Source organism: Somniosus microcephalus, chromosome 28, assembly GCF_052327205.1.
Source record: "Somniosus microcephalus isolate GS21.2 chromosome 28, FLI_Smic_1.0, whole genome shotgun sequence".
In the NCBI taxonomy this organism is placed as follows: domain Eukaryota; kingdom Metazoa; phylum Chordata; class Chondrichthyes; order Squaliformes; family Somniosidae; genus Somniosus; species Somniosus microcephalus.
The window spans coordinates 14,109,713-14,127,524 of NC_141014.1; the positions used below are offsets into that span (position 1 = coordinate 14,109,713).

The 17,812-nt window shown below is 44.3% G+C and overlaps 2 protein-coding genes across 9 annotated transcripts in view; both read left to right on the forward strand.

The window, feature by feature from the left end:
• The window catches only part of ccdc134 (coiled-coil domain containing 134), a 36,689-nt gene extending 36,159 nt beyond the window's left edge, over positions 1–530 (forward strand). For 6 of the 7 annotated variants that reach the window (XM_085969488.1, XM_085969489.1, XM_085969490.1 and 3 more), the window contains exon 8: positions 278–370. Coding sequence is in view for 1 of the 7 variants with exons in the window: in XM_085969494.1 (XP_085825620.1) it covers positions 278–403 (126 nt within the window). In the remaining 6 variants the exon portion in view is untranslated. Of the gene's footprint in view, positions 1–277 lie in introns of all 7 variants that reach the window. The other variant, XM_085969494.1, reaches the window with a different exon arrangement.
• An 8,610-nt stretch (positions 531–9,140) lies between these two features.
• LOC147098980 (sterol regulatory element-binding protein 2-like) overlaps positions 9,141–17,812 on the forward strand; it is a 69,423-nt gene continuing 60,751 nt past the window's right edge. The window contains exons 1-2 of one of the 2 annotated variants that reach the window (XM_085969497.1): positions 9,141–9,493; positions 16,050–16,418. In XM_085969497.1, the coding sequence (XP_085825623.1) occupies positions 9,409–9,493; positions 16,050–16,418 (454 nt within the window). In that variant the 5' untranslated portion in view covers positions 9,141–9,408. The remainder of the gene's footprint in view (positions 9,494–16,049; positions 16,419–17,812) is intronic. The other variant, XM_085969495.1, reaches the window with a different exon arrangement.

Genomic DNA, 17,812 nt, shown 5'->3' on the forward strand with positions numbered 1-17,812 from the left:
AATGTGCAAACTCCACACAGACAGTCACCCGAGGCTGGATTCGAACCCAGGTCGCTGGCGCTGTGAGGCAACAGTGCTAACCACTATGCCACCGTGCTACCCTTTGCAAACTCCACACAGAAGTACTTTTGAAGTGTAGTCCCTGTTGCAATGTAGAGAATTGGGGCAGCCAACTTGCGCACAGCAAGCTCCCACAAACAGCAGTGTGCTAATAACCAGATAATCCTCTCATTCTGTTAGTAGGCATCGCTGATCTACTGCAATTTTTATTTTACAGTTTAACCACAATAACGATGCTTTTCATAAAGCCTTCAAAGATGAGGAAAAAAGAAGGAAAAAGGAAGACAAAAGGAAAGAGCTTCGAAAAGGGCCGAGGATCACAAAGACAAGATCCGAGTTATGACCCGCTGAGATATCTGATAACCGCTGGGGCCATTTATGCTGTTGACTGGAGTTGCTTGAAATCTTTCACCGGCACAAGTATCTGTATACGTCTGAATAAAATCCCTTCAGGAGGGCTGTTACCTTTATAGGTTTACTCTCACTAGAGCTGCTATCTTTCCTTTGAAAAGGAAGGAAGTCTCATTATCAAGACCACAATTTTTTGGTTTAAACAAATAAAATGGATGGAATCACTGAATTTGATCCCTGAAACGCTGGTAAAAATCCAAGAATCTGATATACAGGAAACTTTCTGGTATCCGACATGGACGGGACCGACCTGGTGCCGGTCCAGCAACAATGCCGGATAACAGAACGCTATAGTAAAAGATACGGAGCTCCGTATAAAGCAACAAACCCTGTAACAGCTTCAAAACAATGGGCACAAGTTGCAAGCGTCTCTGTAGCTTAGCAACAGCTTCAGCTACACCCTTGCACAGCCACAAATGGAGAAAAAAGGTAACTAAAAGTAAAAAAAGTTACCTGAACCGACTCCTGAATTTTGCCGGTGGAAAGAGCGTTCCGGTTATTTAGTGGCCGGTTAATCGAAAGTTTCCTGTAACAGGCTTTTGAGTTATTCCATCGCCTTTGAATAGCAACTAGTTTATGTATTATAAGTTGGACTGCTGGTTTTCCGTTTTCACAATAAAATGCAAGGTCTTAAAGAATGTGATCATAAAAAATGGTTTAAAAATCCTTCAATCCCATGCACTACACACAGAATTGTACTTACTGGCTGAGGTTTCCATTTCTACGCTCACCCAGCCTGAGATTTTCTGTCCATTTAACGGAATGAACAGAAAGCCGCGACATGAGCTGGCGAGCACAGGAGCAGAAAACCCGGGCCATTGAGTTACTGTGAACCAGTGGCCCTGCTCATTGATGCCTACCTTCTCAAGGCCCAAACAATTTTTTAAAAATGAAGATGAAATGTATTTTTAGGACAGAAGAGAATGTAAACAGGAATTGCAGCCTAGGCGCTCCAGCCTCGAAGAGTTACCTTTGAGGAAGCTTGAATCAACACGTACAATAACAAAATCTTTGAAGCAAGTTGGCTAGATTATTTTCCCTGCAATTTTATTTTTTATCTCTCACTCTGTCTGAAAGAATGGGTTTGCTTTCAGACATCATCCGTAGCTGCTTTTTAACCAGCTGTTATGAAGCGCACAAATGTGGCACAATGCAACTCTTCAAACACAGGTGTAAAATTCTCATCCTTGTTTTCAAATCCCTCCATGGTCATGCTCCTCCCTATCTCCATAACCTCCTCCAGCTCGACAACCCTCCAAGATTTCTGCGCTCCTCCAATTCTGGCCTCTTGCATTATCCCCGATTTATCTTTGCTCCACCGTCGGTGGCCCTGCCTTCAGCTGCCGAGACCCTAAACTCGAGAATTCTTTCCCTAAACCTCTCTACCTCTCTCCTTTAAGACGCTCCTTAAAACCTACCTCTGTCCTAAGATAACAGTATGGAGGCAACCAAAGTGTTGCGAGAAGTGGCGAGGCAGAGCTGGGTATGATCAGACGACATGTGGAAGATGACCTGAATACAGAGGATCTCGCTGAGGAGCAGCATGAGAGGAAAGGGCCAAGGATGCAAAGCAAGTGTCGGTGATTTGTACTAGAGGGCTGTTCCACAAGGGGTCAGTATTGGGATCACTGTTCTTAACACATATATAAATGCTTTGGAGTTGGTTATACAAGGAACAAAATGAAAATTTGCAGAGAACACAAAAATAGGTAGCATGGTTTTACTGTGAAGAAGACTAAGCAACTTCAGGAGCACATAGACAGGCTAGTAGATTAGACAGATGTCATAAAATTTAAGGAAGAAAAATGTGAGATTATGCATTTTGGGAGGAAAAATAACGTAAAACTTTAAAAGGGGCAAAGACACAAGGGTTCTGTTCTGGAAGGACAAGTTGCTAAAGATGTAAAAAAAAGTATATGAGACCCTAGATTTTATAAATAGGGGCATAGAGTACAAATGCAAAGAACCTGTATAAATTGATTAGCTGCAATTAATGTGTCCAGTTTTATGCATCCTACTTCAGAAAGGATGTCGAGGTGATTGAAAAGGTGCAGTAGAGATTTCCTGAGATGATACCAGAAAGGAGAGACTTTAGTTATGAAGAGAGACTAGAGAAACTGGGGCTTTTTCAGTAGAATACAAATGGTTGAGAAATGGGATACGGATCAAACTATGAGGGGTTTATGATAAGTACAGAAAAAGATTTTCACTGATCAGCGAGTCAGTAACTAGAGGGCATCAATTCAAGATCATTACCAAAAGAATAAAGACAAAGGTTCATTTTTCATTACACAGGAGTATTAGGACATGAAATGCCCTTATCAAAGCAGCTGTGGAAGAAGAATCCGTAATAGCTTTTAAAGGGGAAGTGGATAAATACCTGAAAAAGAAAAATGTAAACAGGAGAGTGGGACTGAGTGGATGTTGACACAGGGGTGATGGGCTGATTGGCCTCATTCTATGCTGTAAAATTCTGTTTGCAGTTTCAGTGGACATTGGCACCAGTTCGGAGATAGATCAAATCAAATTTTATTTGCCATATGTATTACTACAATGGAATGTTTTTACTCCCCGATCACTTCCACAATAGGCTGTGGGAGCTCACAGAGACACGTCGCTATTCTACAGCGCCATGTTCAGTAAAAGTCAATTGAATTGCGTCCAATGGCAGTGGGAACACGATGTTCATCAGCCGCTCCGTCTCTGCGGACTCCTCCTCCCTGTTGCCGGCTCCTTGGGAGCTATTCTGTAAAGACGAGCTATATTTCAGCAGGCATGGCGGCGTTAATGTACTGGAAAAATAGGGAAGTAATGAGGTTTTTAAACTAGGAAGTGGGGTTGCTGGGAAAATAAATCTTAACAACAACTTGTATTTATATAGCACCTTTAACGTAGTAAAACGTCCCAAGGCGCTTCACAGGAGCGTCATCGGACAAAAATATTGACATTGAGCCAAAGAAGTAGACATTAGGACAAGTGACCAAAAGCTTCGTCAGAGGTAGGTTTTAAGGAGCATCTTAAAGGAGGAGAGGCGGGGAGTTTTGAATGAACTCAAGTTTATGGAGTGTGAAAGATGGAAGGCTGGTCAGGAGAACATGGGACTATTCGAATCTGGAGATAACAAAAGCATGGGTAAGAGTTTCAGCAGCAGCTGGGCTGATGCAGATGGGCTATATTAAGGAGGTGGAAGTAGGCGGTCTGATGGTGGAGAAGATATTCATTATTTAGCAATCTCGGTCAAGGTACAAAGCCCATAGAAAGGGAAATAAACGAAAGTTGAAATGGGTATGGTAGAGGGCAGGGAACATCAGGAAGTATTGGATAGGTGATGTCAAACTTGGGGTTTAGAAAGTCTTTAGATTGTATAAGGAAGGGAAGTTTGAGAGGGGTTATAATCTACACATTAGGCACCAGGCTGCAGTTGAAGGGCTGTAGTGGTAAAACTGTTGACCAGGGGGTTATGGAAGTAACCAGAGATTTTAGTTGAACCCAAAAGACTGTAGGATATTGCTGAGCACTTGCTTTTTGTAATCCAGTGGGCAAACATGAAGTGTTACCGGAAGTGGAAAGAATTGCAGGGCTATGGTGAAAGAGCAGGGAGTGAGACTAATTGAATAGCTCAACGAGCCAGCATAGGCATGATGGGCCAAATGGCCTCCTTCTGTGCTGTATCATTGTATGTGGTGTCAGAAGCTCAGCTCAGGATCAAATAGGATGTTGAGGTTGTGAACAGTGGCTCAACCTGAGACAGTGGCCAGGGAGGGGGGATGGAATTGGTGGCTAGGGAACAGAGATTCTGGCGGTGTCCTAAGACAATGGTTTCAGTATTCCCAATGGTAATTTGAGGACATTTTGGCTCATCCAGAACTGGATGTCGGACACGCAGTCTGACAACACCGCAACAGTGGTGGGGGGTCGAGAGATGTGGTGGTGAGGTGGAGCTGGGTGTCGTCAGCGTACATGTGGATAATGTCACTGAGGGACAGCATGTAGATGAGATAAGAGGGGGCCAGGAATAGATTCTTGGGGGGACTGCAGAGGTAATGGTGCAGGAGCAGGAGCAGAGAGGGTTGATGTAGACAAGGAAGGGTACAGAGTGAATGGCCCAGAAATTGATGGAATGGCACGTGAATTGGACTTTTTATCTTTAGCTCAGTGGGTAGCACTCTTGCATCTGAGTCAGAGGCTGTGGGTTCAAGCCCCACTCCAGAGACTTGAAAACGTAATCCAGGCCGACACTCCAGTGCAGTACTGAGGGAGCGCTGCCCTGTCAGAGGTGCCGTCTTTCAGATGAGACGTTAAACCGAGGCCCTGTCTTCCCTCTCTGGTGGACGTAAAAGGTCCCACGGCACTGTTTCGAATAAAAGCAGGGGAGTTCTCCCAGTGTCCTGGACAATATTGGAAATCAAAGATTGGCAGGTAAAACTGTAATGGAACAATGGGCTGCCTTTAAAGAGGAAATAGTTGAGGTACGTTCCCACTAGGGGGAAAGGCAGGGCAACTAAAGTCAGGGCTCCCTGGATGACAAAAGAGATAGAGAATATGATGAAGCAGAAAAAGAGTGCGTATGACAGATGTCAGTTTGCAAATACATCTGAGAATCAGGCTATATATAGAAAGGTCAGAGGAGAAGTGAAAAAGAAAATAAGAGGAGCAAAGAGAGGGTATGAGAATAGAATGGCAGCCAACATAAAAGATAATCCAAAAGTCTTCAAGAGGCATATAAATAGTAAAAGGATAGTAAGAGGAGGGGTGGGGCCGATTAGGGATCAAAAAGGAGACCTACGTATGGAGGCAGAGGGTATGGGTGAGGTGCTAAACGAGTACTTTGCATCTGTCTTCACCAAGGAAGAGGACGCTGCCATAGATATAGTGAAGGAGGAGGTAGTGGAGACACTTGATAGGATAAAAATTGATAGAGATATTAGAAAGGCTGGCTGTACTTAAAGTAGATAAATCACCAGGAGCAGATGGGATGCATCCTAGGATGCTGAGGGAATTGAGGGCGGAAATCGCGGAGGTACTGGCCATAATATTCCAATCCTCCATAGATACGGGGGTGGTGCCAGAGGACTGGAGAATTGTAAATGTTACACCATTGTTCAAAAAAGGGTGTAAGGATAAACCCAGCAACTACAGGCCAGTCAATTTAACCTCAGTATTGGGGAAGCTTTTAGAAACGATAATCTGGGACAAAATTAAGTCACTTGGATAGGTGAGGATTAATTAAGGAAAGCCAGCACAGATTTGTTAAAGGCAAATTGTGTTTAACCAACTTGACCGAGTTTTTTGATTGATGGGGGTAATGCGGTTGACGTAGTGTACATGGATTTCCAAAAGGCGTTCGACAAAGTGCCACATAATAGGCTTGCCAGCAAAGTTGAAGCCCATGGAATAAAAGGGACAGTGGCAGCATGGATACGGAATTGGCTAAGTGACAGGAAACAGAGAGTAGTGGTGAACGGTTGTTTTTTGGACTGGAGGAATGTATACAGTGGTGTTCCCCAGGGGTCGGTACTGGGACCACTGCTTTTCTTGACTTGGATGTGAGTGTACAGGGCACAATTTCAAAACTTGCAGATGACACAAAACTTGGAAGAATAGTGAGCAGTGAGAAGGAGAGTGATAGACTTCAGGAAGACAAACAGGCTGGTGAAATGGGCGGACATGCGGCAGGTGAAATTTAACACTGAAAAGTGTGAAGTGATACATTTTGGTAGAATGAGGAGAGGAAATATAAACTAAAGGGTACAATCCTAAAGGGGGTGCATGAACAGGGAGACCTGAGGGTATATGTGGACAAATCAATGAAGGTGGCAGGGCAGGTTGAGAAAGCAGTTAAAAAGGCTTATGGGATCCTGGGCTTCATAAATAGGGGTATAGAGTACAAAAGTGTGGAAATTATGATGAACCTTTATAAAACACTGGTTCGGCCCCAACTGGAGTATTGTGTCCAATTCTGGGCACCACACTTTAGGAAGGATGTGAAGGCCTTAGAGAGGGTGCAGAAAAGATTTACGAGAATGATTCCAGGAATGAGGGTCTTCAGTTACGTTGATAGACTGGAGAAGCTGGGAGCAGAGAAGATTGAGAGGAGATTTGATAGAGGTGTTTAAAATCATGAGGGTTCTGGACAGAGTAGATAGAAACTGTTCCCATTTGCAGGAGGGTTGAGAACCAGAGGACACAGATTTAAGGTGATTGGCAAAAGAACCATAGGCTATGTAAGAAAAAACTTTTTTTATGCAGCGAGTGGTTAAGATCTGGAATGCACTGCCTGAAAGGGTGGTGGAGGTAGACTCAATCTTATCTTTCAAAAGCGAGTTGGATAAGTATCTGAAAGTAAAAAGTTTGCAGGGCTACGGGGAAAGGGCAGTGGAGTGGTACTAGCTGAGAGCCGGCACGGGCTCGATGGGCCGAATGGCCTTCTTCCACGCTATGATTCTAATATTTATCCCTCAACCAATTTCACTAAAACAGATTATCTGGTCATTATCACATTGCTGTTTGTGGGATCTTACTCTGTGCAAAATTGGCTGCTGTGTTTCCTACATTACAACAGTGACTAAACTTCAAAAGAACTTAATTGGCTGTAAAACGCTTTGGAATTTCCTGAGATCATAAAAGGGGCTACCTTTTTCAAGCTGTTTGAATAATAAATATTCTGTTTCTTCTTTCTGTGAATTATTTGTAACCTATGATCTAGCTTATTTCCATCTCTCACCCCATCCCTTCTCAGTTTCTATTTGACTTATCCTGAGCGAGATGTTTGTTGCATTAGGTTTCCCCCTGATTTTCCCTTCACTCTCTGACGTACATATCTTATTGCTCTTTATTTCCCCTTTCCTTATATGCACTCTTATCAACTTTTTTCTTTTAAAATTCCCCCAGGCCATTTTAGGGTTGCCAACTTTGGTTGGATGTATTTGTGGAGGTTTCAATACATTGACTTCTTGCCTCTAACTGCCCCGGCCAGTCAAACAGCCTTTCCCCTCCCCATCTCCAATACTTTTACAACTGATAAATGAATGTGTTCAAAGAAAATGAAATAAAAACACATTAGGCTGGAACATGCTGGAGTGGGGCATCGTGAGGCATGTTCCATTGGTTAAGACTTTTTCTTGGACCCTTCAGCTCAAAAACTGTTTTGTGCTGTAACTTGCTGGAAGTGCAAAATGATAATGGCGAGGGCAACGGGACCTTAGTGAACGACAGGACCAACAGTGTATCTCCTCAACCCTTGAGATTTAAGGATTGAGAAATAAACAGAGGAAGGACTGAGAAGTAATTTGGGTAAAATAGAGTCAAATCAGGTACAGAAAGAGAAATAGAGGGGAAAGGATTGGATTGAGAGACAAAAAGAGAGACAGGAAGGAAATATTTCTTTGCTATTTTAAAAATCTCTAACAACAATTGACTACCTGAAGGAATGAGATAGAACAGTTTAAAATGTTCCCTTTCTGGGCCAGAAAAAGGAAGAAAGTCTTAATTTCTACAGCACCTTTCACGACCTCAGGACGTCCCAAAGCGCTTTACAGCCAATGAAGTGCAGTTACAGAGAGGCTGAATGGCAGTCAGCAACAATGATCTCACCAGACTTAATGTTCTGTGGCGAGTTTAGTGGGCGATTAATGTGCAAATCCAGCAACTTCATGAAAATAACGGGGGATGTTAAGGGCGAGACGTTGTTTGTGCGAAGCGAACGGCGTAAATCGGCTAGCAAATTCTGGAGATTATGAGGGTTAAATTGTGTGGACAGGCTGCGTGGACTAGGCTTGTATTCCCTTGAGTATAGAAGATTAAGGGGTGATCTAATCGAGGTGTTTAAGATGATTAAAGGAGTTGATAGTTTCTCTCTATCAACCCTATCTCCTCTGGTGGGGCGGGGAGTCCAGAACAAGAACCTTAAAATTAGAGCCAGGCCGTTCAGGGGTGAGGTCAGGAAACACTTCTTCACACAAAGGCTAGTGGAAATCTGGAAATCTCTCCTCCAAAAAGCTGGTGAGGCTGAGGGTCAGTTGAAAATGTCAAAACGGAGATTGATAGATTTTTGATGGATAAGGGTTACGGAACCAAGGCGGATAGATGGAGTTAAGATACAGATCAGCTGTGATCTCATTGAATGTCAGAACAGGCTCGAGGGGCTTGAACGACCTCCTCCCGCTCCCATGTCGATTCGCCACTCAATGGCAGACATGCCCATCAGCAACCACATGCTGCTATTTCTCCAGCAAGTTCTGGCCTCTTTTCTTTAATTGCTCCTATAATTTTTCTCCCGAGTTGCTGACGGGAGTGTCCAGGATATTAATCTCCAATTCCGGGAGACTCCCGGGCAATCCTGGAGGGTTGGCAAACCTGGAACTACTTCATTTTTTTCCCTCTCAGATTGTTTTTTTTTCATTTTTAGTTTCCTTTATGCTTCAATTAAAAAAAATATAAATGTATATTCTCCTCACCGAAAAAAAATACGATAACGGCGTCGAACTGAGGGAGGGAGAGGGACGACGGACGGCCCTGTTACCATGGGGACGAGGGGGCGGCCCTCCGTCACTATGGCGACGGTATCTGAGGTGACCGTGACGTTACATCGCCCCACCGGCGGCCGCGCCCAGCGATTGGCCGGCCGGCATCTCGTGTTCCCGACGGCGACAAACGGCCGCCCGCTCGCGCCACCGCACGCCTGGCCCAGGGGGCGGGGCCAAGGCTCCCCCGGGGGCCGGACGGGTGACGTCGCCGCGACCAAGATGGCGGCGCCGGCCAAGTGAGAAAGCAGCAAAGCAATAACAATGATGTCTTCAGAGTAACACAGCCAGCGTGAAGAATTCAGAAGGCAGGGAAGGAGGGGAAATATTTTAAAAAGACACACGACTCATTATTATTATTGCTCCCTCTTCCCCCCATTGATTGGGAGGGAGCAATCAATGTACTTTTAAAGCAATGGAGAGCGAGGATATGTCGTTTGAAAACATGGACCCCTCACTGACTGAGTTCAGTGAGGGACTCAACTTTGGGGACATAGACGGTGAGTTGATGTTTTGCCTAGTGTGTGTGTTTTTTGGTTTGTTTTCTCCTCCAGAATGTACACTTGCCTAGCTAGCCAACAAAATATGTGAAACATTCAGAATGATCAATATGGATGTTTGGTGGGAGCGTGTGTGGGGAAGTGTGTGTATAATTATTTCCTTTTTGTTACTGTTAAATAGTTTATTAGATTTAAAAAATAAGCTCAATGGTGATCAGACTGTCAACTTTGCAATTCGTACAGTAAAATATGGTAGTCAATGTAATTTTACTGATTAGGTGTTCCGAGTACAAAAGCCTGAAAGCAGAAATTTGCTGTGCTGCTAATGTGTTGACTTACAAAATATTGTGAAATTTCAGCATCTGCTTCATTTTTTTGACAACACCAGCTTGCATTTATATCATGCCTTTAATGTAGACTGACCCAAGGCGCTTCACACGAGGGATGATCAAACAAAATTTGTCACGCTGCTTGTCCGACATCCTGCACTGGATGAGCAGCAATTTCCTCCAATTAAATATTGGGAAGACTGAAGTCCGCTACAAACTCCGTTCCCTGGCCACCAACTCCGTCGCTCTCCCTGGCCACTGTCTGCGGCTGACCCAGACCGTTCGCAATCCTATTTGACCTCGCGATGAGCGTCTGACGACATATCTGCTCCGTCACCAAGAGCGCCTACTTCCACCGCTGTGACATCGCCCGTCTCCGTCCTTGCCTCAGCTCATCGTCTGCTGAAACCCTCATCCATGCCTTTGTTACCTCTCGACTTGACTATTATAACGCTCCCCAGGCCGTCCTCCCATTTTCCACCCTCCATAAACTTGACCTCATTCAAAACTCTGCTGCCCATGTCCTAACTTGCCGCACCCAGTCCCCATCACCCATCACCCCTGTGCCCACTAACCTACATTGGCTCCCAGTCTGGCATTACCTCTGTTTAAAAAAAATAACCTCATTTTTGTTTACAGATCCCTCCATAGCCTCGCCCCTCCCTATTTCTGTTATCTCCTCCAGCCCTACAATCCTCTCTGCGCTCCTCCATCCCTGGTCTCTTATTCATCCCTCACTTCCTTCACCCCACCATTGGCAGCCGTGTCTTCAGCCATCTAGACCCTAAGCTCTGGAATTTCCTCCCTATAGCTGTCCAGCTGTAAGAAGGAGATAGATAGATTTCTTGACACAAAAGGCATCAAGGGGTATGGGGAGAGAGCGGGAATATGGTATTGAGATAGAGGATCAGCCATGATCATGTTGAATGGCAGAGCAGGCTCGAAGGGCTGAATGGCCTACTCCTGCTCCTATGTCTTATGTACACAACTTCTCACTTCACAGCTTTTGCACAGCAGCACGTCCTGATGTATTTTTCTATCCTACCACTCAGTTGTTGACACAGAATCTGCACCAGTGCATTTCAGGTTTTCAGGCTGGAGTTTATAAGCATGGGTGTTTCTTCTTGAGCAGTATGTAACTGAACCGACCAGGGGGCAAGCAACCTTAGATTTGGTCCTGTGTAATGAGACAGGATTAATTAAAAATGTCCTAGTAAAGGATCCCCTTGGAATGAGTGACCATAACATGGTTGAGTTCCATATTCAATTAGAGGGTGAGAAGGTTGGATCTCAAACAAGCGTGCTGAGCTTGAATAAAGGAGACTATGAAGGTATGAGAGCGGAATTTATTAGAGTGGACTGGGAAAATAGATTAAAGGGTAAGACGGTACATGATCAGTGGTGTACATTTAAGGAGTTATTTTACAACTTCCAAAAAAAATATATTCCACTGAGGGAAAAAAGGGTGTAAAAGAAAAGATAGCCATCCGTGGCTAAGTAAAGTAATTAAGGATAGTATCCGACTAAAAACAAGGGCATATAAGGTAGCCAAATCTAGTGGGAGGATGGAAGATTGGGAAGTCTTTAAAAGACAGCAAAAAATAACTAAAAGATTGATTAAGAAAGGGAAGATAGATTATGAAAGTAAATTAGCAAAAAATATAAAAACAGACAGTAAAAGTTTCTATAGTTATATAAAAAGAAAAAGGGTGGCTAAAGTAAATGTTGGTCCCTTAGAGGATGAGACCGGGAAATTAATGGTGGGAAACATGGAGATGGCAAAAACACTGAACAATTATTTTGTATCAGTCTTTACAGTAGAGGACACTAAGAATATCCCAACACTGGACAAACAGGGGGCTCTAGGGGGGGAGGAACTAAATACGATTAAAATCACTAAGGAAGTGGTACTTGGTAAAATAATGGGACTCAAGGCGGATAAATCCCCTGGACCTGATGGCTTGCATCCTAGGGTCTTGAGGGAAGTAGCGGTAGGGATTGTGGATGCATTGGTAATAATTTTCCAAAACTCACTGGACTCAGCAAAGGTCCCGGCAGATTGGAAAACTGCTAATGTAACACCCTTATTTAAAAAGGGTAGTAGGCAGAAGGCTGGAAACTATAGACCTGTTAGCCTAACATCTGTGGTTGGTAAAATGTTGGAGTCCATTATTAAGGAGACAGTAACGGGACATTTGGATAAACATAATTTAATAGGACAAACTCAGCATGGTTTCATGAAGGGGAAGTCATGTTTGACAAATTTGCTTGAGTTTTTTGAGGAAGTAACATACAGGGTGGATAAAGGGGAACCAGTGGACGTAGTGTATTTAGACTTCCAAAAGGCATTTGACAAGGTGCCACACAAAAGATTATTGCTCAAGATAAAAAATCACGGGATTGGGGGTAATATTCTGGCGTGGGTGGAGGATTGGCTCTCTAACAGAAAGCAGAGAGTTGGGATAAATGGTTCGTTCTCAGATTGGCAACCAGTAACTAGTGGTGTTCCGCAGAGGTCAGTGCTGGGTCCCCAACTCTTTACAATCTATATTAACGATTTGGAGGAGGGGACCGAGTGTAACATATCAAAGTTTGCAGATGATACAAAGATGGGACGGAAAGTAGTGAGTGAGGAGGACATAAAAAACCTGCAAAGGGACATAGACAGGCTAAGTAAGTGGGCAGAGATTTGGCAGATGGAATACAATACTGGAAAGTGTGAGGTTATGCACTTTGGCAGGAAAAATCATAGAGCAAGTTATTATCTTAATGGCAAGAAACTGGAAAGTACTGTAGTACAAAGGGATCTGGGGGTCCTGGTGCACGAAACTCAAAAAGTTAGTATGCAGGTGCAGCAAGTGATTAAGAAGGCCAATGGAATGTTGGCTTTTATTGCTAGGGGGATGGAATATAAAAACAGGGAGGTATTGCTGCAGTTGTACAAGGTATTGGAGAGACCGCACCTGGAATACTGCATACAGTTTTGGTGTCCATACTTAAGAAAAGACATACTTGCTCTCGAGTCAGTACAAAGAAGGTTCACTCGGTTAATCCCGGGGATGAGGGGGTGGTCATATGAGGAGAGGTTGAGTAGATTGGGACTCTACTCATTGGAGTTCAGAAGAATGAGAGGCGATCTTATTGAAACATATAAGATTGTGAAGGGGCTTGATCGGGTGGATGCGGTGAGGATGTTCCCAATGATGGGTGAAACTAGAACTAGGGGGCATAATCTTAAAATAAGGGGCTGCTCATTCAAAACTGAGATGAGGAGAAACTTCTTCACTCAGAGGGTGGTAGGTTTGTGGAATTTGCTGCCCCAGAAAGCTGTGGAAGCTACATCATTAAATAAATTTAAAACAGAAATAGATAGTTTCCTAGAAGTAAAGGGAATTAAGGGTTACGGGGAGCGGGCAGGAAATTGGACATGAGTCTAGTTTCAGAATGGTCATGGCCCTGTGGGTAGTGGAGTGGGCCCAGGGGCTGTGTAGCCTGGTTCTGCTCCTACTGTGTTCTAATTCTGTGTTAGATTTCAGGAGATGGTTTTATTCCTGTTCCTGGCTGGGGTGGAGATCGCCTTCACAGAAGGTAAGTACTGTAGAAAATATAGGGACAGAGTGATCTCCTGGAAGAATTTCAATCGCCTAGATGGGTCGGAGAGGAATTTCCCAGATTTTTTTCTCCCAAATTGGCCATTGGGTCTTTATCTGGTTTTTCGCCTCTCCCGGGAGATCACATGGGTTCGGGTGGATGCAGAGTGATAGAAGATTTGAGGTTAGGATCAGATCAGCCATGATCTTATTGAATGGTGGAGCAGGCTCGAGGGGCCGATTGGCCTACTCCTGCTCCTATTTCTTATGTTCTTATGTTCTAGAATAGCACATAATTTGCCATGCTGCCAGCCTTGGCTCAGTTGATAGCACTCTCGTATGTGAGTCAGGAGGTTGTGGGTTCAAGTCCCATTCCACAGACTCGAGCACATAGACTAGTCTGGCACTGCAGTCTTTTGGATAAGACATTAAAATGAGGTCCCGTCTCCCCACTCAAGGGGAGGTAAAAGATCCCATTATTCGACTAAGAGCAGGAGTGTTCTCCCCGGTGTCCTGGCCAATGTTTATTCCTCAAACAACATCACTTTAAAAAAAAAAAAAAAAAACCCTGGTTTATTTCCCTGCCGTTTGTGGGATCTTGCTGTTCACAAATTGCTTGCCATGTTTCCCTAGTCACGACATTTATAAATTACTTAATTAGCTGTAAAGCTCTTTGGGACAGCCTGAGGTTGTGAAAGGTGCTACATAAATGCAGTCCTTTTCTGTGTTGTTCTTCTATACTTGGTGTGCAATTTTCCCTTGTTAAATTGAAGAAACTATTCCTCTCTCAGATTTATTCTAAGAATTGTTTCAAATGGATCCATAACTTTTACAACAATAATTAGGGAATGATACTTTACGGAATCTAGTTGCAAAATTGCCACAAGTTACGGCTTCAAGTTTAGACATTGTGAAATCTGGACACGCTGCAGCTAACATTATATCATTCAGAGTGGGTAGAAAACAAGTAACAACAAGTTGCATATATATAGCGCCTTTAACATAAGAAAAATATCTCGGCACTTCATAGGAATGTGACCAAAACTAACACCGAGCCAAGGGATGTTAGATGGGGGTGACTAAAAGCTTGATCAGAGGTAGGTTTTAAGGATGGTCTTCAAGGAGGAGAGAGAGGCAGAGGGAGGGAATTCCAGAGCTTGGGGCCTAGACAGCTGAAGGCACGGCCGCCAATGGTGGGGCGAAGAGATTGGGGGGAATGTGCAAGAGGTCAGAATTGGAGGAGCGCAGAGTTCTTGGAGGGACGGAGGAGGTTAGCGATACCGAGGGGCGAGGGCACGAGGGCGAGAACTTTAATTTTGAGGCGCTGATGGTCCAGGAGCCAGTGTAGGACTGTGTTGCTGAAGCCAAGCACAAACAGCGGAAGGAGCGCCCCACCCACCCGCCCCTTCAACCACCGTCTGCCCCACCTGTGACAGAGACTGTAGGACCCGCATTGGATTCATCAGTCACCTGAGAACTCATTTTTAGTGTGGAAGCAAGTCATCCTCGGTTCCGAGGGACTGCCTAAGAAGAAGAAGAAGAGGACCGTCAGCACAGGGGTGATGGGCGAATGGGACTTGGTGTGAGTTAGGATGCAGGCAGCAGAGGTTTGGATGAGATTCAGATGGAGGCCGGCTAGGAGAGCATTAGAATAGTTGAGTTTGGAGGTAGCAAAAGCATGGGTGTGGGTTTCAGCAGCAGATAGCGGCCGTGTTTTGGAGTTTAAAGAGGAAAAAGAAACTTTCTGTGCCTTCTGGTTCTCGAAAATAAACAGCACTCTTATAATCAGTGCTGTTAAGAATCCTGACACCTGGTTAACTGTAAAGTTTGATAACCACAGCAACACAGGGTAGTTGTATTATGGTCTGTTCTCAGAAGGCCACTCTATCGTTGCCTTTGTGAAACCATAACGCTGCAGTTTACTGGTGGAAGATGGATGTACAGTCGACAGCAGTGTGATCCACACACATAGTATTATGAAGGAATTTGATTTAACATAATAAAACCTTGAATGGTGAAACTAAAGGTGACAAGAGCATCTCGCCGTGTTGAACAAAAAAGAAACCTATTCCAATAGACGGAAATGTTATCACTGTCATTTCAAGGTGAATGATATTTCGCACGAGGCTCTTCAAAGCTGGAAAATAAATGTGAAAGAATCTCGTTGCAATAGTCCCTAGTGTAGTGGTGTTACAGTGGATCCTTGTTTAGCCAGTACAAATCTCCCAACACGACATGAGCTAAATGCTCTGAAATATAGGTGCCATATACAATATAAAACTCTCGTTTAATACTACTCTGACTACTCGCTCAGGCCAACATCCCCAGCATCGAAGCTTTGATCAGCTCCGATGGACGGGTCACATCGTCCGCATGCCCGATACGAGACTCCCAAAACAAGCGCTCTACTCGGAGCTCCGGCACGGCAAGAGAGCCCCAGGTGGGCAGAGGAAACGCTTCAAGGACACCTTCAAAGCCTCTTTGAAAAATACTGATTAATACTGTCTTGGTTTCTACCTTTAAGATTTTGCACTTAATGCTATGCTATGGCAGTTATTGCTCGTAAGGAAGGTGTTCTACTAAAATCCGGGTGTATTTTTACCTGTCTGGTACTAGTTGCTGTTTTTTTTTCTATAGAAATGCTGCAGTTCGTCAATGGTCAGGTTGGTGATTTTCCTGACTTGTTTGATGAACAGTTCAGCAGTGGCCTGACGGGGTGCGAAAAGCTCGACCAACCTCCCGTCACCGTGCAGCAACAGCAACAAGTGCCGCAACATCTAGTGCCGCAACAGCAGCTCGTGCAGTCCTCCTCGTCACCAGCACTGCCGCAGACCCCATCACCTGCTCCCCAAAGGACCACCCCTATACTTCAGCCTCGTCCGCCAGTGCACGCCCAGCCACCGCAGCAGACGTTCATGATCACTTCAAATTTTACCCCTTCACCAACACAGACGCGATTCATCCAGCAACCAGTACTTGCTTACCAAAACCAGGGTGGATTTTCAGGTACCGTAGCTTGAGCTTACATAAATCGTATTTTAGAATATCCCGTTCAAGTAAGTGATCTGTTGGTGCGGTTCCAGACTGTACCAACCCATGATGCCACAAAATGGCCAGGGGCGGTTTTGCACCTTGTTTCACGATGGAGTTTAGAAGAATGAGAGGGGATCTCATTGAAACTTATAAAATTCTAACAGGACTAGACAGACTAGATGCAGGAAGGATGTTCCCGATGGCCGGGAAGTCCAGAACCAGGGGTCACAGCCTAAGGATGAGGGGTAAGCTATTTAAGACAGAGATGAGGAGGAATTTCTTCACCCAGAGAGTGGTGAACCTGTGGAATTCTCTACCACAGAAGGCAGTAGAGGCCAATTCATTAAATATATTCAAGAAGGAGTTAGATATATTTCTTAAGGGATCAAGGGGAGAAGGCAGGGACAGGGTACTGAATTTGGATGATCAGCCATGATCTCATTGAATGGCGGAGCAGGCTCGAGGGGCCGAATGGCCTACTCCTGCTCCTATCTTCTATGTAGCAAGTTACGAGATGTTTTTTTAGACCAGTACGTTGAGGAGCCGACTAGGAAACTGACTATCCTAGATTGGGTATTGTGCAATGAGAAGGAGTTAATTAATAATCTTGTTGTGCGGGGTCCTTTAGGGAAAAATGACCATAATATGATAGAATTCTTCATTAAGATGGAAAGTGAAGAAGTCCAATCCGAAACTAGGGTTCTAAATCTAAACAAAGGAAACTATGAAGGTATGAGGAGGGAGTTGGCTATGATAGATTGGGGAGCTTCATTAAAAGGCATGACGGTGGATAGGCAATGACTAACATTTAAGGAACGAATGCATGAATTGCAACAGTTATACATTCCTTTCTGGCGCAAAAACACAAAAGGAAAAGCGGCCCAACCATGGCTAACAAAAGAAAGTAAGGATAGTATTAGATCCAAAGAGGAGTCATATACAGGAAACTTTGTTATATCCGGCACCGACGGGACCGGCGTGTTGCCGATCTATCAAAACTGCCGGACATACAAAGTTAATGTTGAAGCATACGGAGGTTTTCATCTCCGTATCTGACAACAAACACTGTTGCTTAGCAACAGCTTCTAAAGAGTCGGCTGCAGCTGCAAGCGTCTCTAGCTGAAGCTGTTGCTATAGCTACAGACCTTGCAGTGGCTGACTGGGGGGAAAAAAAGAACGAGATCTAAAAAAAAACTTACAGAAAACGGCTCCTGATTTTTGCCGTTAGATCGAGTATTCCGGACATACAACCTCCGGATAAACCAAAGTTGCCAGAAAAAGTAGCAAGCCTGAGGATTGGGAGCAGTTTAGAATTCAGCAAAAAAGGACCAAGAGATTGATTAAGAGGGGGAAAATAGAGTATGAGA